This window comes from Ptychodera flava, chromosome 10 (assembly GCF_041260155.1).
Source record: "Ptychodera flava strain L36383 chromosome 10, AS_Pfla_20210202, whole genome shotgun sequence".
Taxonomy (NCBI): domain Eukaryota; kingdom Metazoa; phylum Hemichordata; class Enteropneusta; family Ptychoderidae; genus Ptychodera; species Ptychodera flava.
In genome coordinates this window covers 43,881,565-43,908,931 of record NC_091937.1, presented here as the reverse complement: position 1 = coordinate 43,908,931, position 27,367 = coordinate 43,881,565, and the positions used below count along the sequence as shown (strand labels likewise).

Below are 27,367 nucleotides of genomic sequence, written 5' to 3'. Positions count from 1 at the left end.
TTGAACTATTAAACTAATATCAGGTTGCACATCCTGGGTCGTTGGGAGGCTACATAGACAAACGGCATCAGCCATAGCAAATATTGAAAAGGTTTACACTATCACAACCTGCGTTTTCTGTTAAACACATTCCTCAAAATTTGGATAATGATTTAAATCTAATATATTTCTTTGTTGAAATTGCTATACATTCATGCTCAACGCCCTCATGCTATCACTTATTACATCAAATTTAATCTCTTCATCTTTCACTCCAAAGTACAACAGTACCAAGTGAGCTATTACAATCAGTCCCAACCCACTTCCATCTGATAAAGTACTTCTGTTAAACTTTTGAGTTGACTTTTATTTTCAATATACCTCAGTTCACAGTTCAAAAGGTTAGCTTGTAGCATAGCATTGTTTTTGTCCCACACACCATAGTACACTGAGGTGCTATTAGTAAAGTGATGGGCTTTTGTGATAATGCAAGCATCCATTACTATACCTTACACTAAGTTGCAAACCTTTTTTTTGGGGGGGGGGGGGGGTTTGAGAGACAGCTGGAAGAAATGGGTCCAAAAGCAAATTTTCCTACCAACGTAGTAGTAGGTCTTTTGCAAGTGTTGCTTTGAAGTGAAATTTTTCTGTTCTTGTTTAGTCAAAGTTTATTTGCTTGGACAAACTCAACAATGCATACAAACCCAATCATGATACAATAGAACTTTTTAACGTTGAACAGTGCTTTGACACATTTATGTAAGTGAATAGTTGTTTATATATTTATAGTTAAACTGAAGTAGCTTCACCATCATTGACATAATTTTGTGTATCCGTCAGTCCATTGAGATCTCTATAGTATACGAAGCAGAGGAGTTGGAATCGCCAGATTGTGAGCTACCACCAACACCACTAGGACGGAATTCAAGTACCACCAGCAGCACCAGCAGCGTCCCTGCCATTGGATCCGGTTCCACGACCCACATGAGCAGCAGCTCCGGAGAAGGCGTCAAGGATAACATGCCCAACATCAAGGTCCGGACGTCAGCACTGAAATTCCCATCGGGATATCAGCCGGAAGTGATCTGCCAGTTCCTGTGGGTGGACGGCGAGCCACCTCCAGTAGTCACAGCTGTGGAACCTAATTCATCATATGGACTGTAAGTGATTTTATCATGTTATTCAAAACTCAAATCTGATTCTCACTCTCTTCTGCCTCAGTCTCACTCTAATTTTTCCTTATCAGCAGTTAATCCGTTCACCCTAGTTCTCCATAACAGGTCCATATCCATCCATATCCAAGACATACACAATGATTGTGATTTTTAGCTCATATTTGGTTTTTTATATAAATACCAAAAAGAGCTTATATGATGAGTCGGTGGCGTCTGTATGTCTGTATATTTGTGGGTATGTATGTGCGGATGTGTGTCCGTCACACACAAAGGCTCCCATACCACCAGAGCTACCATCTCAGTATTTGGTGTACAGGTAGATGCAGGGGTTGAGATGTGAATTTGTTCAAATGAACACATCAGTGTCAAAAATGTGCAAATGAAGTAAGAAAAAGTGAAATCCTGCAAATGTGCAGGAGTGATGGCATGCCAGTAAGAAACAGGCCAACTCCACTGATCTTGAGTCATTTCCTGTCATTGTTTATGAACTGTTACATATTAACAGACCTGATGAAACCATAGACAGTAGAGGGGGGAAGACCGTCTATACTCAAACTAAGAGGGGCTTGTTTCTGCTATGCATGTTGCTAAAGTTGACCTCCAGTACCTAAAGTTTCAGACCTTAATTACTTTTGTCATTCTTGTTTTTCTGGTTTAAATATTTCTTGTTGTTTTTCTGGTTGTACTGTGCAGAAATCATTGTCATAACATCAACGTAGAATTTTCCTCCACTGAACAGATAGAAACAACATTTATTGTTGATCATTGGTAACCCATACTGGTATATACCAATTCTGATATATACCAATACGACACTGCATAATTGCGGTATTTTTGTGGAATCAGCGTGATATTACAATAAATATCACATCAATGTCATTAATCTTTTTGGTTACTTGATTTTTATGCTAATTTTTATAACTATGATCTCATAAAAGATACGCTATGATATTGAACATGTGAAATGATTTTGACATTTATTGTGACTTTCCATCTATTCGGCAGCCTTGCCATTGGTACAGCCAATGGACTCGCAATCGTAGACTACATACAGAAAACTTGCCTACTGAACATGGGCACCCCAGATTTGTACGGTTCAGCAGATCCTTATCAAAGGACACCCAGATCGCCGAAGAGAAACAAACCACAAGGACTTGGAGATATCGTTGAACAAGGCACTACTGAACCTGAGAGATGTCGATCACCACCTGGAAACTCCAACTCAGAACAGGTTTGTGTAAAGGTCACTTGTCACTGTTCAGTTGATATTACCAATATGTAAAAATTATTGCCAACTTTTCCTAGCAATCTGCTAGTATTCAGCCATATATTGTTCCTGCAGTCAGTTCATTACCTGTTAATGGACTGTTGGGGGCGCTGTTGTGTTTTGTTCGGTTGGCCTTCGTGTAGTCAAATTGCGTTTCCAGTTGGAAATGCTTGAGTCACTCAGTAATGGATTTAGTTGTAGAGCTTTGTTCAGACTTTGTCCTTGAAGAATTTACCAATTATGGACTGATGTGTGGGGAGAAATGTTTTGATTCAAGTAAAATGGAGTTAAATTCAGCCATTCTATCATTCATGTATTCAATTGACTACATTGTATATGGACTGTTGGGAGTGCTATTGATATGTGTTTGGTTTTTGTTTACTCAAACTACATTTCCAGTCTGAAATGCTTATGTTGCATAGTAACACAGTTTCACTTTTGAAACTTTGTTCAGTCTCAAAGAAACTGTCAATTAAGTACTGAAACGTAAAGGGAAATGTTTTGATTTTTTGGTGTTTTTTTTTGTTTTGTTTTTTTTTTGATTTTTTTTTTTTTGACATTTCAGCAAAATGGAGTTTGTCTGAGTCCAACAGGAAACAACTCCAAGAAAGACAAGAGGCCCAACGATGCACAGCTTAAGAGGAGTAAGTCACAAGGGACCAGAAAATTAAAGAAAGGGGAATCTACTGCTTCAGAAGGTGGTAATGGCGAAGGTAGCGACGTGGGATGTATGGGTGGTTTCATCAGTCAGTAGTTACCTTATCAAAATCCATGGCGTTGTTTCTCTCGATGTTTAATCACACAACACATCTTGGCAGCTTACACTTCTACTCAGTGCTGACATTAAGTGACATAGAGCTGTATTCCTATGTAACTGATAGTATTACAGAGTACTTCAATAGTTACCAATAGCAAATCTCCGTTGATGGCAATTCTAAAATAGTTTGACAGTCACAAAGATGCCCTCCCTATACATGTGATACATGTACAAATGTACATGTACATAATATACAGAAGTATTTTTCTTGGTGTTTTTTTTTAAGTCAAACTTTGAATTTTTTTCGTGCAAATATTTATATTGAACAAGTGAGGCATATTTTAAAAGTGCCTCAGTTTGTTTATTAGTGTCAGTGTTTGAATCATGTGCTGTCATAATGTCACAATTTAATTTTGTCAATTATCATTATTATGGCAGCTATCATCACACACTACTTGATCAATGAGTTGAGGGTTCTACTGATATCTCCCCATGGTCTATAATTGTAGATTCTCTGTTAGAATGTCAACACCATAGTAAATTAGACGATGACATTGCCAGTCTGCAGATCACACCTGTTAGGAACCTTTTCTCAACACCTTGTCCAACCAATCAGGAAGGTATAAAAGTGTAACACTCTCACTATTACATGGTTGTTAGGCCGTGACGGTTGGCTTCAAATGGTCAGGTCGATCCCTTTTCCCCCCATTTCCTTGTGTAATGATCCAACTTTGCCATGGAAACCAATGGGTTTGGGTCAAACCATTGCAGTGAAAGGGTTAGCAAACCAGCGACTTCTAAAGTTGTTTCATCAGATTTTTATGGGTATGCATTTCACTTTTCCTTATTTATTCAAAATTTGAATGAAATAGTCCTAAACTCTATTTTAATAACTTACCAAGAACCTTCACTATCTAATTTGGTGACTGCAACAAATTTTATATAACAACCATGAAGATTATGAAAGAAAGGAAAATGTAATTTTTGAGGATTTTTTTTTTGTGAGTTTATGCAGATAGATAATCATGATAGATCTGTCTGATAATAAGGTAGTACAGGAACACAGGAAATTTTTTACCAAACAAACCGTAGCCATCACTGCTACTCGGAATTCCTATCTTTGGAAAACCAAAAGCTGTTTGACCAGCTGTCTAGCTAATTATTCCAACATTCCTGCAAGGGTGAATAGTTGTGAAGTTGCCAAGATGTTTACAAACACTTGCACTAAAAAATGATATGTGCACTTTTCTCTATGCACTTCTATAGCACCCATTTTGGCTCAACGTGCAATTTGTGATCTTTGTGATTTTGGGTTTGTACGCTATTACATCTAGCCATGTCTGTAATTAGAACCATGTCGCCACTGACGTATATATTGCTTAATGATATAATTTGCGCTGTTAAGTTAACTAGTATGCATTGTATTGTCAATAGCCTGCAATTTTATTTCATGCACACTTCTTATTGCACATCTGAAAATTTGCATCAACTTTTTACAGTATATATTTCTTATGCTTCAAAGAGCAAAATTTGAGATTGTTTTAAAGCCCACTACGATGACTGCTAGTTTACAAACCATGATATCAGCAATGAATAGAGATCAGTTAATGACAGCCAACTTGATTAGCCATTTTCACCTCCTACATAGCAACTACACAGCGCCCTCTACCATCAATCTCAGAACACATAACAACCACCATTTGTCATATTCTGTTCATTTATTTGATTGGTTTTTATGTTTGCTCTTGATTAGGCTGGGCTGGGTTTATTTGTCAGTTTTTCCCCTCCTGCTCAGTAGTCGTAGGATTTCGTATTTCATTTCCATCAGTCCCTTGCATTCATAACATTTTGTTGCTGTTTACTAATATTAACACGATACCTGTGTGTTCATTTCTCCCATCTTCTGTCTCTTTCTGTCTATCTGTCTGTCTGTAAGTTTCCGTATGTCGCCAGATGTACCTGACTTTGACTCAACATGCATCTCACCCTTATGTGGTTTGCCCTTCATCCATGAATGTTAAACACTGCATACCATACTACACTACTGATCTTTTACAGTAAGAGTGTTACTTGTTTGTGATGTCTTCTACATGTAACTTTGTCCATTGGTCTTTCCCCTACCACATTGTCGACCTTGAATACACACAAAGAGATACACGTTCTTCGAGTACATTGCTGGTCTTTCCATTTGGCAAACGAAACTCACTGAAACAGAGCAAAGTCCGGCAGTACATCATACTGCTGCAAAAATCAAAAAGTTGCATGACTTCGATTTTCTTTTCTACTGAACAACAAGACTGTTATGATTCAGTCAGCTTATCTTCCGGTATTTCACATTTCATGATGAAAGAGATACTAAAGACATGGTCTTGTTATTTGTACATGTTGTGTCTGTGCTTGAGAACCATTGATGTTTGTGTTTCCCTGTTTGTGTTTACTGATTTATCATAGCAGATATTCATTAAGGTATTTTCACAAAATCATTTCATTTTAGTTTTTTGTTTTCACCATAATCCATTCAATTTGTCGTATTGTCTATCCCAGACATTCCACATCATGATAAATCACCTTATCAATTTGAATATCAAATCACTTCACCACCCTTCCTGATTTCAAAGCAAAATTACATCTGATATACAAACCATCACTTTGTCATAACTGCTTACTTTTCAAAAAAAATTGAATCTGCATGGCCATTTTTTTCCTTCATTCAGTTTGTGAAGAAAAATTTGAGTACAGTCAACCAACCAGGAGACACTTCACCTGTTTGTACTCAATCAGCAACTTTAACTTTCTCAACATCAGTGTTGGTTGATTTAAGCAAAAATATTGCAATCATACCTTGTGCATCTTCAGCTCTGTACATGTATACGTATATGTAAAGTATAATATCCGTCTTGAGAATAAATCAATGAACTATGTGTAGCTTGCTATTTTCTTATCACTTTCATTTCCAGACTTTCTTTTCTATTATTCCACAGCATGGTACCAATATTTTAAATGACCCAGATGTTCATTAGTACTATTATGCAAATTTAAACATCTTGACCAATCAGATGTTATTTTGATTTTGAACCTCCTATGTGACCTGTCAAAGTTACACCCACTTCCTATGTTTTCTCCAGTTCCGTGTTCAGCCCAGAGTAGATGTTGTTTCCCCAAGTATATTCCCGACTCTAACCCTACCCTGGTAAATGTTTCCATGGTAACTGACTCGCATACTTACATCTGCATATCATTTACATATAATCTTCAATCTCTTTATATTTGTAAACTGAAGACCCAGATGGAGCTAGTAGAAGCTCATCTCTGTTAATACCTGGTAAATACGTATTCTCTCAGTGGCCCACACCTTCTAGTTTCTCTTCTGTCACATTTCTCATCTATATATATTTGTGCACCTTACCTTTTCAATCCCACTTCCCTTTTATCAGCCCAGGAGCCTGTATTTCATATGTGTTGGCAGCTTTTTTTACCGTTATTACATGGCTGTTCAAAAGAATACCTGTGGAGTATCTTCTCTGTACGTGTCTTCTTGCCGTTTCAACTAACATCCAAAACTTCTCCATCTTAATATACCGGTACTTTTGTAGCTGTCGCAGCGTATTTCTCAAACAGATCACACATTAACAGCATGCCATTTTCCTGGGCTTATTTTCTTGATTTGTTGTCTTTCTCTACACTGAAGAACCCACACACTTTCTTCCAAAAAAAAATACTCTCACCAAAAATTTGACCAGATTACTACTTTAATTTCTCTCTTCATGCGACCACTACACTTTTTAACGTTCTCACTCACCCAAGTACCAACACCACACTTTGCAAAAACTCACTCACTCATTCCTTCAAAATATTTTTACTCTTTCCAAATTACCTCAACAACACCTTTATTGACTGTCACAAAGTACTGAAATATTTTTTTTTTTAGTTTTATTGTTTTTATGCATTTCCCATAACAGTTATAGTCTAACATATAGTAATTCAGACAGCTTAACAGATGGATTGAACTTTGATAAGTTTGAGGTGAATTTTTCTGTGAATATTGGTTTGTTTCAGACCGTGGTGAAGGATCATTTACCAGGTCCAGAAGCTCAAGCATGTCAAGTCTTGAAAGGGAAACTAAAGAAGCCATCAATTGTTTAGCGTTTGCAGAGTCTTACACCACAAAAACAGGTAAGGCCGAAGTAACCAAATTCTGTATTTTGTGTCCCCGCCCATTTTAGGCTTTGGAGTTTTTCAAGAAAACAAATATGTTTAAGAATATGACTTCATCACACAGCTTTGCTACCAACAGATCTTTATTTACAAATTTTTAAAATATACCTACAACAGCTGTATGCATGCAGAATGTCACATATTTGTATAAATTATTGGGTAAAAAAGAAGTTATTGCTCTCATTCTTAGGTAGGTACTCATATTACATGGATACACTTAAGTAAATATAAAACTTGTGTCTGTAAAATTTTCGTTATTTGTTTTTGAACCGCTTTCAATATTTGAGTTGACTCACAAAGAATTTAATCCTTGTGGCCTAACATCAATGACATGTCTGAGTACTTTCAATATGAAACACAATATACATCAAGAATATTAGATTTAAGGTATAGACACACGTTTAATGCATTTTTACAGAGATTTTGGTTTTATTTCAAAATTGGAGTCCGTACCGTATGACCTTTACATGAGGAAAAATGTCAAGACAATATTGTATTAAGAAATGCTTAAAATACTAATAAAAATAGACTTTTTGCAAACTACGCGTACTGTTATATTCGGTTGTCTTAACTGTGTACGGATTAGTTAGGATAGGGACGCAAGGTCAACAGATTATGTTAATTTTTCTGATCTTGTCCGGCGCGCATGCGCATACTTTCCACTGTCCTGTGTGCGTGACGTTAATAATAATGGCTTCCGTGGTGACAAGCGGAAGGCAGAGACGCGTAAAACGTAAGCGTGGTCGTAAGAAGAGAGTAAGTAAGATCATGGACCAGGCTACCAGAACAAAACTCAGATTGTCTGACTTAGGGTCGTACTATAGCAACGTGGCAGAAGATGAGATGTCGGACACGAGTCTTTCTTCCGACGAGGAAGCTGGTTGATTATCAGATTCTCTCCACCGAAGTAAGTTCTCCAACGTGAAAGTCAGCGACAGAGTCTGTCTACCACAGTACGCTCATTCCGATGCGAAGGTTGGCGATAAGTGAACAAATTTGTGAATGAAACTGGTGGACGTGTCAAGCCATGCGTATGCATAAATTTCATCTTCCAGGGGAAGTTCAACAAGCGCACGGGCCGAATGACGAACTTGAATAGTCACCGCCATGGCTTCCGTGATGTGATGTGGTCCACTGAGACTCTCGCAAACGTAAAATATCGCAATTCGCCTCCGACGGGCGTAAAAGATACTTCTAAACTGAAGAGAAAGGGATTGATAGATCTTGACAACCATTTACAGTTACGGTAACAAGCTTAGACTCTAATTTGAGCAAAAACAGATTAGCCGTGGCAGTGTTTGTTATGTAAATAAACTGCCCTCATTACTCGTACAACTCAACAGTTAGTGTGTGTTTTCTCCCGATTTTCTCGCAATTTATGATCTTCGGAAGGGTATTTGATGTAAAATACACAACATCAAGTCTCCTGCTTGATGCAAGTTCGTGAACATGAATAAAAATCGCCCGGAAAGTCATATCAACGATCAATTTTTGTACGTATAGGGGTGTTTACACAATTCTTTGATTATCTCTCTTCCAATTTTGGCCTGACAAGCGTAACTTCAAAAGAAATTAGGTTGGAGTAGGATGCACAGATCGGTCTGATTTTTTACCAGGTCACAGTAGCAATACATATCTGTAAAACAGTGTCTCAGATTTTCGGTAAAATTGATGGAACAAGAGAAAGTCGTGCTGAGGTGAACGAAACCCGGTAATTTATTCAAAAACCCAGAGTTGTTACTTTCACACCTATTGTGCTGAAACAAAAGGGAATAGAAAAAATCTGGGACACCGTTTTTTCCCAGAGAACTCAATTGCTGATTTCTGTTAAGAGATCTCATGTCGCCATAGTCCTTGAACGCCTAATTTTTTTTAGGTAAAAAAACTCAAAAACGCATATTTTTGAGAGAAATGGACACAGACACAGCGATTTTGGAAAATAAACATATTTTCATAATGTTGAGATATAGGGCTAACAGAAAATATATAATGTGTTGGGTCCTAAATTGAAATTTATTGAGAAAAAGTGAGTTTAAAATAAGTATCATCTAACGTGTGTCTCTACCTTAACTCATTTGTTCCTCTTATTAAAAGAAGAAATAATAGTGCTTTCTGTGCCATATATATAAATAGCAGATCTAAAACTTTTGTCAAATGCACAGCTATTCCTAGAATACAAACCTGTAGAACTTTATTCCAGAGGATCAAATAGAGGCCCTGTCAGACAATGATTTGATTTTTTGATAGTTTTGAATATAATCCCACGTGTTCTGTCCTCTGATGGAAATCCCATAGCAGTTCTGTAAGATGCTTTCAATCCCCAAGATAAAAAAGAAGGTTTCACATACAGGATACTTTGAAAGAGATAGTGGTTTTTGCTGTCTGTTAATTTTGTTGAAATTTATCTCTGGTTCAGATTTAACAACAGTGCCGTGTCTGTGGGTCGGTACGAGTTTGGGTTCAGTACTTGTTATCATGATTACACTACCATCATCAGAGGAACAAAGACGCAATGAACCAGTCATAGTCTCACCCAGTGGTAAGTACCATAGTCTAGCTTACCAGTCTCAAGTCTCAACACGTGGTAAGTACAGTAGTCTAGCTCGCCAGTCTCAAGTCTCACCCAATGGTAAGTACTGTAGTTTACCTTACCAGTCTCAAGTCTCACCCAGTGGTAAGTACTGTAGTTTACCTTACCAGTCTTGAGTCTCACTCAGTGGTAAGTACCATAGTCTAGCTTACCAGTCTCAAATGTCACCCAGTAGTAAGTACCGTGGTCTAGCTTACCAGTCTCAAGTCTCACCCAATGGTAAGTACCATAGTCTACCTTACCAGTCTCAAGTCTCACCCAGTGGTAAGTACCATAGTCTAGCTTACCAGTCTCAAGTCTCACCCAGTGGTAAGTACTATAGTCTACCTTACCAGTCTCAAGTCTCACCCAGTGGTAAGTATTATAGTCTACCTTACCAGTCTCAGCAGGCTATGATAAGTATACATGTGTATCTTATCAAATGTACTTTAAGTTAACTTGGAAACTTTTACCTCACTAATATATGGTAAGTGTGTGAATGGATCTCATCAAGGCATCCCTCTACAATGTAAGTTTAGTGGTAAGCATTACTAAAATCCAACAGTTTCAGCCTGTGGTAAGTATAGAAATTTGCGCCACCCGTTATGTTAACCATCCCACTGGTGTTAAGTATAGAAATTTGCCTCCCCCCAAGAGTTTGACCATCCTACAGAACAGAAATTTGCCTGCCCCCGCATACTCACAAGTTATTTTACAAGCTATTTCATGGAAACTTCCCCAGCGTACACTAAGAATAGGAAACCAAATAAATATGCTTGCAAAAAATGCCTTTTCAAATGTTATCATATTTGTTTGTTTACTAATTTTTTGTGAAAATATCAAAACTTATTTGTATTTTTAATGTTACTATTAATTGGCATGGCAAAAGAATGTTTAAGATTATGACTTTGTTCAGGTGAGAGTATGTTTTATAAATATTGATTTTGCATATTGTGTGTTTGTGTCCAGGTACTGTGCTTCGACTGAAGGGTGCTATATTATGTATGTCTTTCCTGGACTTCAGTGGTAATTTTATACCTGCACAGACTGACAACTGGAAAGATATGAACCTTACCAAAGAAACTTCAACAAAAGAAAAGATGAGTAAGTAACTTCCCCATTCTCCCTCCCCATCTCCTTCCCTCGCCCCCCCCCCCCCCCCCCCCCCCCCCCCCCACGTATATAAATTACCCCTGAGTTTCCTTGATTTGTCTAAATGGATTTTATGATATTTTAGTTCAAAGTGCTCTGTAAAGGCTGTCCACAAACCACTGGAAACTTTTCTCAGCTTGCTGCGATTCCCCACAAACAACCATCATTTACCAGTTCTTTCCATGCACAATTAATATAAAGAGAGCTTACCATGTTCTGACATTAATGGAACTCTAGCTTAAGTATGAAGCAAAGTCCGTTTCTACAAATCATAATGTATTATGGGTAATTTCAAGTGAGTGGGCCCATGTTTATCACTATTGAGCCCCACCATACTCCTCATTAAACTGTTCACCCCAATTCACTGTGAGGAGGTCCACAATCACTGTCAATGATGAAGGGTTTGGGCCAAACCATAGGTGGTTAGAGGGTGTAGTTTAGTCATTGGCAATGCCCTTTTGTGATCCATGTTCCATTGCAAGGGCTAACTCCTATGATTTGTAACTTTGACATGACAGAACGTGAAACACCAACCAGGCCTAAGATGTCACCATCCTCCTCCACAGAGATAGTGGACAGACAGTTTGTTGTGATCTGCTCAGAAAAACAAGCCAAGGTAAGAAAACATTCCAACATCATAGACTCAGTAGTATCTAAATTGTTACATTTGAAGCTCCATTAGCCATAACTTTTGATGTTTTTCCCAGTATTTCATCATGCCTGAAATGTAATGTTTCGTGTTCTGCTCCCTGAATAGTCAAAATCCCTCTTTTCAACTTGTCTATGCAATCCCTATGGATGTAATGTCCAATTGTTGTTGACAGAGGAAGTTATATAGGCCAGACTAGAATTCACCTGTCAACCATAACACTGCATATTGTACTGAATACTTTGTATTGGCATGGCTAATACTTTGTATTGGCATGGCTAATACTTTGTATTGGAATGGCTAATACTTTGTATTGGCACAACTAATACTTGTATTGGCAGGACTAATACTTGTATTGGCACAACTAATACTTTTTATTGGCATGGCTAATTAGGGGTTATTACACGAAGTTTGGGCGATACCGCGTCGTATTCGAGTGATGTGTCCGTATTTTGACGAGTTGCGCAGCAACGAGTCAAAATACGGACACATCACGAGAATACGACGTGGTATCGCCCAAACTTCGTGTAATAACCCCTTTATCATACATGCATGCTTTGGTTATGACTGTTTTCCTACAGACGCTCCGAAATTAGCGACGAAATCAACTTGAAATCGACCTTGCTTCCTCCAGGCTGTACTTATAAAAAGTTGGTTGCTAAGGAGTGATGACAACCGTATCACTTCTTGATATTATTCCGCTATTGGGCCATTCCACTTCAAAGGAGGGTTTATGGAGCACTTTTAAAGCAAACAATTTAAATATTACGATGTCGACACAGGTTTTCACAATTTGAAGAAGATTTATTTTTAGTTTAAAATGACAGTGGATGTAAAACATAGGCGGGAGTTTGTAAAATGGGTGTGTTTTCGTGTTTTGATACATAATCTCATCCCTGCGTGAAAGTTATGAGGCCGCCAAAATCGGGTCAAAATACTCGCGCCACGCTCAAACTCGAGTATGAACAGCTGAGAGCACAGAGCAAGCAGCACCGCGACATCTATGAATGCACATACAGTGGATATAATACCCGTACCAGTCAGTTTATCTCGAAGAATATACATGTTCCCAGACGTAAAATATGCCGACTTTACCATCTCAGTAAGCGGATTAGTGAAAACATGAAGTGAGTACACTGTAAGCTGTAGTGTCGTTACTCGTTCGTGATTTATATTTGTTGCTGTACGAATAAAAGATTTCAAAGGTATTTCCGTCGTCTGCTCGTATATTTTCGTTCCTGGCTTGCCTAAATAGAACTAAACTTCCTTTAACAACCAAAGCGAAAGTTTTACTTTCCCTAGATGGTACATTGTATCTGAAACCCGCACCGCATCGGTGCCACCAGACACGAACATGACCTGTGCACTGACAGGTACAAATATCAAATATCATGTGCACCTTCAACCTTGTCTGTCGCGAGTATTTTCGTGCGATTGGATTGTCGTGGCTCATTTACAATGTATGACTGTAAACGATGTAATTCACCGCTTGTAATTCAAGCTCATCAACAGAAAACTTGTCGTAAAGCGATTCTATCATGATGCTCTGTCAACCGATATCTTTACGTGTAATCATACACCCATGGTGTAATCTTCAGCAGCGTAGACGACACGAAAACACTGCCGCCACGGGACCGGCCGTGAATTGACAGGTGTCGGCAAATTATACAAATTTTCAATACGTTTGTTTGTATGATTTTGGTACAACTGTACTTGTGCGTAAGTGTAATGCCCATAAAGTGACTGCAAACAACATAATTTTGACCATAATCATAATGACATTTCGGATTGTCATTTGTCTTATTCGCTCAGCTGTTTTATATGTACATATACCAACGATGGTCATGCATACAGCGAAGGTCACGCGTACGCGTCGCTGTAAGTAGTTCGGTTACAGTGAAAATATAATCCATATTTTCACTAGTTAAAATATGGGCTCATATCAGTACCGTCTGAACAATAGAAGAATGGCAATACAGGCATAGCATGTATGATAATTGTTTGTATTGGCAAGGCTAATAATTTGTATTGTAGTTGGCACAGCTAGTACTTTGTATTGGCAAGGCTAATACTTTGTATTGGCACGGCTAATACTCTGTATTGGTATGACTTATACTTTGCATTGGTATGACTTATACGTTGCATTGGCATGACTGATACTTTGTATTGGCATGACTGATACTTTGTATTGGCACGGCTAATACTCTGTTATTGTATGACTGATACTTTGTATTGGCATGACTGATACTTTGTATTGGCATGACTGATGTATTGGCAAGACTAATACTTTATATTGCAGCATACTCCAGAGTGTAGAATAGGAAAATTCATTTTGTCATATATAATAGAAATAATGAAAATTTATCAAAATTTTCAAGTAGTGTACCACTAATAATGTCACTTCTTTTTCATTGCACTCATCATTGCTGTTGATGCTAACGTTTATCATGGTTTCACTCAACAGGTAATCTCCCTGCCATCACAAACCTGTGCCTACAGAGTCAAAGTTACTGAAACCTCATACGCCATCAAAGCTGCAGTCGTTAGCATGCCCAGCAAGTTCACAGGAAGAGGTGAGTCCAAGCAGATTTCATCAGAATCTGAGCCACCATACAAAGTATGCTTCATAACTTCAACATCAGTGTCCAGATAGATAAATACCGTGTGATTAGAAAGAAACCATCAGTGACAAAAAAAGATTCTCAAAAATATTGATTTTAAGGTTGTTTGAGCCTTGAAACTGGAAGACTTAACCTTTGGCTGAAACTGTCCTCTTGGAACCTTTAAATTGTTCTTTTTCAAAATCAAGATAAAAATCAGGGGTCACTGCACAAATTTTGCAGCTAGAGTAATGAATTACTGAACTTTACTGACATTTGAAAATTCACAATAGCGGCCATCCCTGTGTAAACCCAGTTTTGGAGAAAAATTAAGTTTTGAATTTCACAATAATGAGATGGTCAAAACTGTACTTATTCAATGAGCTTCAAAATAAGCCTACACAAACACAATCTTGTAAATAATATAATATATAATTAGCCAATGGCTTTGGATTTCCATTCATAAACAATATTCAATATTATAATTTGTGTAAATGAATACTGTTATGTTTTGCTTCAGGCATTTGATGAACATTAACACAAGTGGCAGATCTTAAGGAAAAGTTGTAACTATCAGAGGTCAAAGGTCATATATAATAATAATAATAATAATATTTATTTCTTTAAAGCGCACTACACATACGTCTCAGTGCGCTTTACACATTTAAAATTGATAAAAAATACCAGCAAAACATGACAAACTTAAAATGTAAAAACAATCAAATTATGCTAAAAAAATTATGCTAAAAACGTACATGGTTAAAAATAATGAAAATTTCTGCAGAGTAAAAAAACAGTCAAAATACAAAAAAAAGAAAATTATTAAAAATTCTACTGAGTAAGTAGCAGAAAACGTTAAAATAAAATATATAAAATAAAAACAAGCATCAGCGGTTACGGTAAAAATGGTGACCCTTCCGAAACATTAGTAATAGTACTTTACAAAAAGATGGGTCTTTAAAATGCGCTTAAAACAGTCAACGGAACTAGCATTACGGATTTCTGGAGGCAATGAGTTCCACAGAGACGGTGCACAGACAGAGAAAGCTCTCTGCCCATATGCCTTGTTGAACATTCCCCGCGGTGGCACTAACCGTAACGAATCACTCGATCTGAGATCTCTGGCAGGAGTGTATATCTCAATCAGATCCATGAGATAAAGTGGAGCAACACGATGAACTATTTTAAAGGTTGTCAACAAGATTTTGAATTTAATTCTAGCTTCAACCGGCAGCCAGTGTAGATCGATGAATACAGGTGTGATATTATCAAATTTTCGAGTACGCGAGACAAGGCGAGCTGCAGCATTCTGAAGTGACTGAAGGCGTCCGAGCTGAAATTTCCCAACACCATACAAGAGAATTTATGATTGAAGTATGCATATTTTATTTTGGTCTTTCAGATAGTTATTGTCTGGCTTGTTATGTGGCAAATGGTCATATCATGGCCTTCGGTATTCCCAGTCTTAGGCCACTGATGGACACGGAATATCTACCGCTGACGGATCTACGGATTGCGAGGACTTTCTGCTTCACGAACCACGGCCAGGCATTGTATCTGTGTAGCTCCACTGAAATGCAAAGAATAACACTCTGCACAGAGACCAGGTAATGTTTTCATGTCAGCTTTGTCACCATCACCGAATAAAAATGGTTTCATATTCTGTTTTTGTCAAGACAATGTTATGCAGAAGTGTTTTTTTGTGGACATGATTAATCTTTTTTTAACCGAGTTTAGTTTGAGTTTTGCGGACAGTTTCATTGATCCCATGTCATTTAAAAAATATGAGAAATTGAAGTTGAAAGCAGCATAAATCAAAATTCTGATGTCTTAAAAATAAGCATCATTGTCCAGACTGCTGATAAGCATTACAACAGGTGACATGTCATACCAAATAAAAATTGCAGAAGATAGTTTGATTTGCAATGGTTCTACTCCGGAATAAAAAGGACGCGATGCGTTCTACAGACTCAGTACGCCCAAATAATCACGTGATGCCGGTACAAACAAGCCCACGTGTGTACTAACGCGTATGGAAATACACGTACATCTAAGCGCGTTCGTGCACATGGCTTTGTTTGTACCGTGGTCGATTCGAATTCCCGGTTTGGCCTATTCTATCAAAAATTTAGCACACTGTCAACTAAATACAGTCTGACAATTTGAGAAAAACTGTCATCACAATTTTACTCAAATTCATTCTTGTAAATGTTCCTTATTCCTTGTCAAATCATCAAACTTAATTTGAAATATAAATAATATAAGCAAGCTAGAGTAAGACTGTCAAATTCTCGTCATGATTTCAGTGAGAATTTACAAGAAATGTTAGGTGATCTGTTCTTGCCAGTGGACACACCTGAAGCACCAAGTAAAGGTTTCTTCAAAGGGCTGTTTGGCGGTGGTGCAGGCACACTAGATAGAGAAGAACTCTGTAAGTAAATTGATATTTTTTAAGCAAACAAACAATTTTTCTCAATTGAACAAACTTTTGAAAAGGTCCAGACAGCTTGTGTGATATCAGTTTCATCATTTCATGTCAGAGTTAGGTTTGGGTTAATCTTTGATCTCTGCATGGGCATGGTCATCTAAACTGTGTTTTCACCCTCCATGCTACAACCAAAATTTGCCGCAACCCTGCTGTTTCCTATAACAAAGTTGAACCTCTGTTGTAAGATATGGCGGAGGCAACTGACATGGTTCCTATGCAACTTAGATTCCAATCCAAATTATTCAACAAGTGTTGTGCAAGTTTTATTGTGAAATTACTTATACTATGGTGAAAGTGTAAAAGTAGTGTGGCAATGATATTATCAAACTTTACTACTTTATACAAACAATGTCACATGAAACATTTGCTGCATACTTATCCCCATATCGGTCATTTTAGAGACAGTGACGGGTTATTACAGGAAGAATTGAAACATGCAGCAGTAACACACAAGTTGAGATAAGCCAACACTTCATCCCTTCTCCTCTAGCTATTCAACTCAAGTTACTGTTGTAAACATGGCATGATACCAAAATTGGCAGTGAGCATGAGAGATTTTAAGGGGATGGCGACTTGATAATCCTACAGTGAGAAGTACATGGAAGTAATCTTGATGCAGTTTGATTGCTTGTTATGTGATTCTACACATGGTGTGGTGTATCATTCATCAAATGATTTCGTTGAGTGAGTTCTGATGGCATCGGTCATTTCTTTCTCAACAGTTGGAGAGTCCAGTGGCAAGGCATCCAAGAGTGTTGCTAAACACATACCAGGCACTGGGGGTCTGGAAGGCGTCAAGGCTGCCAGTGGTGGTGTCGCTGGAGAACTCGCCAAAGCAAGAATTGTAAGTATTTGAAGGCTTCTCCACTCATCACACCCCATTTCCAACTACAGTGGTATAGCCCTGTCACCAAAAACAATGAGTTTGGACTCTGTCAAACCAAGAGATGTGATGGCCAACAGGAAGCGACGCCGTGTAAGATTTTTGCTGTCATTCAAACAAATTGACAAATTGAAATATGTTACTGACATATCCACATCTTTGAAATCAGGATACATGAAGCGTGCCTTAGGGACACAAAACAACAGTATCATACATGTTCATCATAGGATCTAAATTTCTGTTGTATGGGGCAAGGTTTAAAATTTACTTTTTTGGTCAAAACACAAACTTAATTGTCACCATTGTATTCCTGTAATTGCAAACAACGTAGAGGCCACAAACAATATCCATTTATTACACATAATTAAAAGATTGAGCAAAATAACAAACATGATCAAAATCTTGTAGGCAGTAAACTGTACAGCATTTTACTTTAGTAATTACATCTCATGAATAATACTTTAACAAAATCGAAAAAAAATGTTTAGATGGAAATAAAGTCATAACCATAAATCTGTTCATGTTTACAGGCACTGAATGAAAGGGGGGAGAAGCTGAGTGAACTGGATGAAAGAACAGCACAAATGATGGCTAACGCTGAAAATTTCTCACAAGCTGCACACCAAATAATGCAGAAATACAAGGATAAAAAGTGGTACCAGTTTTGAAGCAACTCTACCAAGCAGTGCGTACGTCTGCCCAGCCATCGGTATACTTTACATGATATATGCAGAGACTCGGCTCTGATTCTGATGACCGTCACCTAGGAAACAGTATCCTAGCAACTATTGATGCAACTGAATTTGAAGACAACGAAATTGTTTGTCTCGTGAAATAAGTGTGGTCATGTAATGACATCACCAAGGGTCAGTGAAAAAAATGTGAGAGAATGTGATCTCATTCATCCTAAAAAATGAAATTTTGTGTTCTTGCAAATATTTATATCAATTCTGCCTATGAAACTAGAATAGCAGTTGAACAATAGTTACACTATTGTAGTTATTTATGTGTTCTTATTACTTGTGGAGTTTGGGAGTAAACTTGTCTTCGGTTGTAGGGTCAAAAAGAGCATTCTGAAATATTTCCAAATATGGCATTTCATCACAACCGATGTTACAAGTTGCCTACAATGTGCTACAATGTGGTACAATGTATTGCAGTGTATCACAGTGTGTTACAATGTGTTACAATGTATCACAGTGTACTACATAGTTTTACAATGTATGATATCTGTCTTAGATACAAAAAAGCATGTTATGTCTGTCTCTCTTCAGATTTCAATTAAATATGTACATAATGTCTGGCAGGAAGAAATTGCTGAAATTCTCTGCATGAAGAAAAAATCTTTAAAAAACTTCAAACAAAAAAATATGAAACCTGTGTGGTGATACTTGATATTGTAAAATCTCACTGAGTCAGTCTCTGTGTTCTAAGACTGACCAGAAATGCCCCGTGCATGTGTTTGAGTGTCTTGATATTGAAAATGTCTGTAAAAATGCAGAGATATAAGGTTCATAAGACAATATCTAGAGAATTTCAGCAAAGAAAAAAAGGAAGTGTCTATGTTTGTTCAATTGGGTGAAAATAGAAAGTATTCTAAATTGCTTTAGATGACTACAGATACTATGTGTATATATGTGCCAGAAGTCATGCGTAGTCTACACGATATATTTACTTATACGATTTCTTGAAATGTACAAATTGAAGTAGTTAAAGGGCCTAGTCTACCATTGCAAATAGAAACCTTTAGCATTTGAAATTTTCAAAGAAACGAAAAAAAACAGGTGGTATGTGTTTCATGCTTACTTTCAGTTTTGAGATTTTCATGTACACTATTATCATTTGCGATGGAAGTCTAGTATTCCTCATGTCAGTATATTTACTGTGTTTCAACTTCTGTGGAAGCCCCCTAGGTCATTGGTAATATGAAGCAATGAAATTGACACAAAGTCCCTAATCAACTCATCATTTTCATGTAGGACCCTCTAAGTCTGTGTAAAATTGTAAGATAATAGTTCAAGTTACCTTACTGTTTACTGATGCGACTGGTTAAGACTGATTCTTTAACAATTCAGATAAGGTGCCTCAAATCCAGGGATTTCTTTTCAATACACGTGAGCTACAATTCATTCTCTAAGGTGTAAAAACTCCAGTTATTAGTCGTTTCCATCAGTAAAATTTCATGTTCTACCATTGCTTTACCTCTCGCGGTATGATTTGGATTTTCGAATAACATCTGTGAAAGTAGAAAGAAGAGAATCAAAGTAGAAATAACAAAATGCAAGCCAACCAAGATTACATTTGTAAATTATGTAGTGGTTGAGTTTTACAGGTCAAAATGCTTTCTTTGTATTATACTGTACTTTGGTTAATGAAGGTTTTGAATTTAAATATCTGGTCAAAGGTCATGCCCATAGGTCAAAGGTCATGAACTTACAAAAGTACAGGTGAAGGAGTATCGGTGTAAACAAATGAGTGCAATGTTTTGTTTTGATTACTTTTCACAATTCATTTATGTCATTCTCATCTCATAAAACTTACAATGACATCCTCTATCATGTTAACTTAAAGACTACATTGTACATGTGATGTTTGTTTAGAGGCACTTTCCTGGTTTTAGCGCTTGTGTCTATTACGACTACCAAGGGTATGAGCTTGTGCCATAGTGTTATTTACTGAAGTAAGAAAAGTGTAGCTGAGAGAGTTGCAAAATGAAAACACCACTCATTGACTTAGTCACTTTTCCTTTCATTTGACCATTTCCAAGTACAACTCTTATATCAATGACTTGGTTACTGTGTATCAATGCAATATGTCATTTTGTAGCAATTTTCAAAACCAATTCATTTGTTTATTTGTACATTTCTGTAGCCTTCTTTGCTCAAGGCAAGTGTTGTTGCCCATTGTATTGGTCTTTAATTAATGTGTACTTTGATTAAGAGTGTTTCTTTCACCAAAACAAGCCACGCTAGAAAACAGTTTTTCCTCCCCATGTGTCGGTTTATTTTTGGCAGTAGATGACAAATTTCTTTCAATATTTCCTTTCTTTTTCTCTTTTCTTGTGCGTAGTGTCTGCCTTGGGTCCTGGTAAAAGTTGAGACTTTCCAAACTGACATTTGATATCAATTTCTGTACATTCCTGGCTGGAGCTTATTTGAGTTTGGAATTGAAGATCACTTCTCCCTCAAGTAGGATCTCTGGGTTTTTTGTGTTCAACGATGTACTGTATGCTTTTTACCATTTCTAAATATGTGTGTGTGCGCGTGTATGCGTGTATTTATGTGTATTTGTCCTGTGTTGCCTAGAGAGGAATAAATTGAAAAGCGTTTTGTCAGATGATAAACTTGGCTGCAAAGGCTTGGATTAAACTATTCCCTTTAAGTGTTTCAATGGGTTGACAAACTTCACCACAGTCCTTTCATGTAGGGATTGTGACGCAACCAACTCCTGTACTGTGTACACAGTCCTATGTCAGAACTGTGACACAACCATCTCCCAGATTGTGAACACTCGATGTCAATCAATCCATCTTCTGCTGAAAAAAACCCACAATCCTCTACTGCTGTGTCTTTCAGAAATGATTACAGCTGCTCACAAGAAAGGGTGTATCCCTTATTTGCAGCTGAAAATCAACTCAGAATGCAACCACTATGTCTGTCTTATATCATGTTGGGGGAATCAGGTTCATGTCTACCATTTGCTGTTCTCTCTTCTTGTGTACCAGCTTCCTACTTGGACCGTTGCAAACTTAAAAAGAACACAGGGGTTGCATACAAGTATGCTGTTACACTTCTTCAAGATTACAAAAAAAAACACCAAAACCATTACAACTCTGTAAAGTTTTATCATGTGTTGAAGACCCATATTTACAATGCCCGCTTTGCTGTCGCCAATGATTCGCTTTCTACCAAATTGTCTTGCATTTAGGAAGTCATTACAAGTCGTGACCCACACCGATGAACCCTCTCCCCAGCTCTTACATTCAGAACCACTGCCATTGTCCAGTTACTTACAAACTTTTACAACTCCTTTTTTTCTTGTCACTTTTATTTTTGGTTTTATCTGTATCCAATATCTGTAATTTATTTTGTATGTTGTAACAAAAAGAGAAAGAGAGTTTGGTGGAAAGCTTGTAGGTAATTCATTGTACAGATTTTATTGGATGGCTGCAGTGTAAAGTATAAAATACTATTATGATACCCTTACATGTCAGTGTCTTTTATTGCTACAAATATGATGTATGATAGCTTTGTTATCATTCTCCTTACAGAGATTGTAGCACGGCGTGAATAATTATAACCCAGCTAGGGAGTCTGACTGGCAGCCACTCCAATAGGTACCGCGGTCAACGACTCAGAGACTGTCTGGCTAGGTTAGAATTATCAATGCTGCACTACAATTCTGTGTGGAGGAATGCTTTGTAGAATGTGTGACGTGTTGGCAAGTAACTCCAGATTGTCACATAACACTGTTAAGGTGGTTGGAAAGGCTATTTTTGCACCAATTCTTTTCTCAGAGTTAATGTCAATTGCAAGTGTTAGAATCAAGATATTTAGTACAAATTTTTAAGGATAACTCCCTTAGTTAATATTTTCTCCACAGAATATAAAAATTGTATATTTGCAGCCATGATTTTGAAATATGACACCAGTAAATATTAAAATTTAATTTTTCATATTTTTTTTACATATTTGAATTTAATAATAATTGGATAGTATTAATATTACCAAATTAGTAATAAATATGTTGACACTATTTATTGTAAGATTTGTACGGCAGGATTTGTAAATAAAATTTGTTTTTATGATTTTACATGGGTTTATATATCAAAAAATTATTAAAAATTCTTTCAAATTTCAAAATGTGATTTTTCAAAAAGTACTTCAAATACAGGAAAATTGTGCCGTACAAATCTTATCTGTAACCTTGTTAATAGGCTGTAAAAATTCCATGTCCATATCTCATTTCAAAGTTGGATTAAATTGGTATACAATTATGTAGGAAAATTGTTATTCTGTCAAAATGTTGAAAACAAGCCATATTTGCACCCCTCTTTTGAAGTCATAGAGCAGTTTTTTCGGTTAATCTCACTTTTGACACCTCTTTGACACTCAAAGAATCTAAAAATGCATTTACAATAGCAGTCACTCACTCTGAATGCCAGCACCGCCTTGTCAAACTTTCCTGAAAAACAGCAAATAATGACTTTCCCTTTTCAAACATTTTATTAAAAGCTAGGGGACCTCTACCATAGTTAATACACTAAGGACTCCCAACTTCTTCTTATTTGGTCAGTTTTTCAGAAGTTTTAACAGGCTATAACTCTGCAATGCCTTTGTGCCCAAAAGTCTAGTTTTTTTTATTCCACAGAGAATGTTGACTACTTTTATATTTTAATAGTTTTGTTGAAATTTATAACTGACGCTCTAGCCTTTCCAACCACCTTATCACACAGACTAGCAGTACATAGGCAGAGCACTACCATTCCATCCCAAAGCCCTTCATCGTTATGTTGTGATACAATCAGTTTGAATCCATTGATTATGGCAATATGATCAGCTGAGCCAGGAATTATATTCCCAACTAGAAGAGATGACATGAATTGTGTATATTAAAATAAAACTTACAATCCTGGCATTTATTTGCTCTGGCATGAAGAAAATTATTCTTTACATGTCTACAAATCTTACTAATTCTTAAATCCATTAGAGACAGCTCAATTGCAACACAGCATCAGGTCAGACTCTCGGCCTTATGCCAGTTCTGACCTTGCATGTATCTTTGCTTGACTAGCTCAATCATACTAGTACCAAATAGCTGGTCCTAACGTTGACAGTGGAACAACTAGCATTTGCATCATGTAGCGGTATATGAGTGCTTACACAAGCAAGCTTACATGATACACTTGCCTATACCACTGACGTGTGCTGAACCATGAGAGCTTGGGCCACTTGACTCACATGAAATATTCCAAACATGACATTTGAAATAAAAACGCCTCTTGAATCAAACTTGTGTAACAAATGTGGTTCGCTCATGTATTTCGTAGTGGATGTAAGACCTCCAAAAAATTTAAGTTGCACAGTTACCTAGCTTGATAATTATTTCCCGTATTCAATATCAGTAAAGTTTCCGGGAGAGGAAAACGTCTGATATCCACTACCAACTATCCTCACATACAAATTTGAGGAGGTTTTAAAGACTAAAACCCCCTTTGTTTTCATAAGAAGGAATTTATATTCACATTCAGAGTAAATGTTGCAGTGCATTCACAGATCATGCAGATAATTATATACTTGCCAAAGATATAGCATTCAAACGCAGCTTACATATTATTCTGTATTAATTTCTTGTGGGCCACCACAGTAGCATTGGTCCCAATTTTACCAATTTAGTGACCCTTTCTTTTAGGCGAAATGAAACCAATCTCCTTTGGTTTCGTTTCATTTCATTAAATAGAATAGGCCCTGTCCTATGCCCTCTTTTGTTCACCATCAATATTGCTCTGTTAGGAAATTTAATTCACAAGCATGGTATGCATGCAGACGACAACCAGCTTTATCTTCTCCTGTGGCCTTGTCTTCAGTCCAAACATGTATTGATTGTAGCATCAAATAATGGATGACACAATAAACTTCAGCTCAACGACAATAAAACAGAAGTCCTTCTGATTTGCTTCAAGTTAAACTGTGCACTTGCTTCAGCCAAGTGTTACATTGATTCTACTCCAACCGTACCCGTCGCATCTACTCGCAATATCGGCATGGTATTTGACATAATCACATGTTCAGTCAGCTCATGCAAATCAATCTACCGTACAACCATCTCTGCCAGATTGGATCTATACTACCTGCCTCACTAATGAAGTTTGCCAAACCTTTATACATGCAACTTTGACGGCCAAACTTGACTATTATAATTCACTTATACATGGACTCTCAAATAACATGATAGGCCACTTTCAACGTAACAAGTTCAAATGCTGCTGTGAGAATAGTCACACGCACCAGGAAATTTGCACCGATCACCCCAGTTCTCCCAGGATTGAGTACAACGCTGAAAAACGCACATGTTCTTAAGAGTATACCATGTGGTTTAGCCATTAAGCTGAGCAAACACCATTTTTTGGTTTTTTGGTTGTTTTTTTTTTGGCGCTATATAAACTTTGGTGATTGATTGATTGATTGGATTTGATAGTCTATGTTGAATAATAGTCAGTTCACAGCAATTGCACCAGCCAAGATATGTAATATCATTTGAAATTACAATTTTGTCGTGAAATAAACGTGAAATATACATTTATAAATTATGTTTTACACACGGAATGCTTACACAAGGAATGGCAATTTAGCGATAATCATGAAAACAAAAGTTATTATGGTGCACATTACGTTATGTTAAGTTTGTTTTTCCCTCACAGTTGACATACCGATGAGGGCGCTATTGAAGACAAGATCCCTCACCTCAGATTGAGAACATTCTAAGTTTATTTCACTTTAAAGTAAACAATTTTGAATAATTATTCCAGTACAAAAATTTAATAGTGTATACCAGGAGGATAGTGTATAGTATCATCTTACGAAGTCAAATCATCCAGGTAGCATCTAATGGAATTTTCCATAACATTAACTTTCATTTTAACACACAAGGCGTGCATTCACTCATATTGTTCTCAGCAAAAACTGCCTAAATGGGTTAAACCTATAATTTGGAGTTACTACAGCACAAATATATGCAACAAAGATTTATACGTATTTCAATTAGTAGTTGTACATATGAGTTTGATTGTACCGCCATCACATGATCTCTTGGACTGACTGAGTCCGTAAAACACTGTACGTCTCATTTCTTCCAGAGTAGAACCATTACTGTTTAGTAATTAAAGTTACATCAAACTTTCTTCCTTCCTGTAAGAATGTTTGGTGTGAATGTCAAACCATACTGAAAATTAACACACCAAGGTTTCATTTACAATGATTGACACAGTCTAGAACATCAGAAACAACTCTGAAACTCCCCATCTTCTTATGAACAAATCAAAGAACAAAAATCACTTGTGCTTCTAATAGGCAATATTTTGCCATCAAGATACAGAGATAGTCTGTTTGTAAAAAAGTCACAGGAAAGTTCAACAAAGATAGTACAGTGTATATACATCAAACATTGAGTGAATGCTTTTGTGTCAAAACTAAATAAAAGTACCTTTGTGTAAATATTGCCTCTTGTATGGATATTGTTATCTGAACGTCCGCTAACACGATACACACAAATTAATGAAGACTGACAAAGATAGGAAAACAAACTCTCCTTTGTGACGTAGTCCCATAATTTCCTATCGTATTCATCAAAACTTGTTATAATGTTACAGTTTCTTCTATAGTTCTTTGTCGTAATATTATATTCCTAAAATGAGAAGTACGCGTTATTAATTGCTTCATGGCAATATTTATAAAAAGATATATTTTATATATATTGCGTCAGGCCCACAGGGCTTGAAATTGAAAACGAAAGTAGTTACAGAACTTGAACGTTGAGGACGCTGTGCACAAAACAGCTTTCAGGCCTTCGAAAAAATCAAGTACTGATCAATGATCGGGAGTGATAAAAGGAGTGAAATTTCGAAATTGCTATGCACAGTAGGAGGACATGACTAAAACAGAGAAACTTCATAAAAGGCAAGCGTTTGTTGCATTTGAAGGAAAAGTATTCTTAAGCCTTCAACTTCAAAAGAAAACGGACAACTGTTACAGCCTCAAAGGGCTTCGTCAGATTTCAAAGCAAGACTCACTCAGATAAACTTATATGACTGGTTTTTAACAAGAGAATTACATTCCCCCAAGTCATTCAGACGGGTTATTATATGTTAGTTTATCGGTGATGTTAATATCTCAAGATAAATTGACAAAACTTCATATCTAAAAACGTTGAATTATAAACACTCTGTGAACAAGTAATTAGTCCATATACACAAGGGAAATTCAACAAAATGGTCAATGCTACTGTTCAAAGTAGTCGGAAAATCGCTCGCTGAAATCTTCTATAAACATTATCATGGAGCTGCAAAATTTCACAGCATCAGTGGCTGAATTGTTGTCACGACCAGCGCCCTCTGCACATGAATTTTCATCTTGTGTATAATCTATCACACGGTCAGTGAACCACGAGGCGCTTGGCGAGTAAGGACAAATGGTGCATGGTCTGTGCCACAGGCTCTTGACTCAATGCAGGCGAACCGCTAGCCATCACTGATACAATAAAAATACCGCAATTATACGTGTCGCTCAAATTTGATCAGAATGGTACATACCAAAGATCAACAATAAGTGTGTTTTCTATCTGTTCAGTGCAGGAAAATTATACGTTGATGTTATGACAATTTCTGCACAGTACAACCAGAAAAACAACAAGAAATATTCAAACCAGAAAATAAGAATGACAAAAGTAAATAAGGTCTGAAACTTTAGGTACTGAAGGTCAACTTTAGCAACATGCATAGCAGAGAATCTTGCAACCACGGTGTACAAAAATAGACATCCATGGTTTCAGCAGATCTGTTAATATGTCACAGTTCATAAACAATGACAGGAAATGACCAATTAGCTGTTTCAGTTACTGCTACCATTCCAAACATAA

At 37.0% G+C, this 27,367-nt stretch overlaps 1 protein-coding gene across 4 annotated transcripts in view; it reads left to right on the top strand.

Moving 5' to 3' along the window:
- The window catches only part of LOC139142920 (syntaxin-binding protein 5-like), an 82,924-nt gene extending 60,985 nt beyond the window's left edge, over nucleotides 1-21,939 (top strand). The window contains exons 15-27 of one of the 4 annotated variants that reach the window (XM_070713112.1): nucleotides 820-1,139; nucleotides 2,160-2,385; nucleotides 2,987-3,167; nucleotides 6,459-6,500; nucleotides 7,235-7,351; nucleotides 9,810-9,932; nucleotides 10,932-11,066; nucleotides 11,633-11,730; nucleotides 14,228-14,336; nucleotides 15,766-15,970; nucleotides 16,670-16,794; nucleotides 17,574-17,695; nucleotides 18,265-21,939. In XM_070713112.1, coding sequence (XP_070569213.1) covers nucleotides 820-1,139; nucleotides 2,160-2,385; nucleotides 2,987-3,167; nucleotides 6,459-6,500; nucleotides 7,235-7,351; nucleotides 9,810-9,932; nucleotides 10,932-11,066; nucleotides 11,633-11,730; nucleotides 14,228-14,336; nucleotides 15,766-15,970; nucleotides 16,670-16,794; nucleotides 17,574-17,695; nucleotides 18,265-18,402 — 1,941 coding nt within the window. In that variant the 3' untranslated portion in view covers nucleotides 18,403-21,939. The remainder of the gene's footprint in view (nucleotides 1-819; nucleotides 1,140-2,159; nucleotides 2,386-2,986; nucleotides 3,168-6,458; nucleotides 6,501-7,234; nucleotides 7,352-9,809; nucleotides 9,933-10,931; nucleotides 11,067-11,632; nucleotides 11,731-14,227; nucleotides 14,337-15,765; nucleotides 15,971-16,669; nucleotides 16,795-17,573; nucleotides 17,696-18,264) is intronic. The other 3 variants (XM_070713113.1, XM_070713115.1, XM_070713114.1) reach the window with 3 other exon arrangements.
- Nucleotides 21,940-27,367: the final 5,428 nt, after the last annotated feature.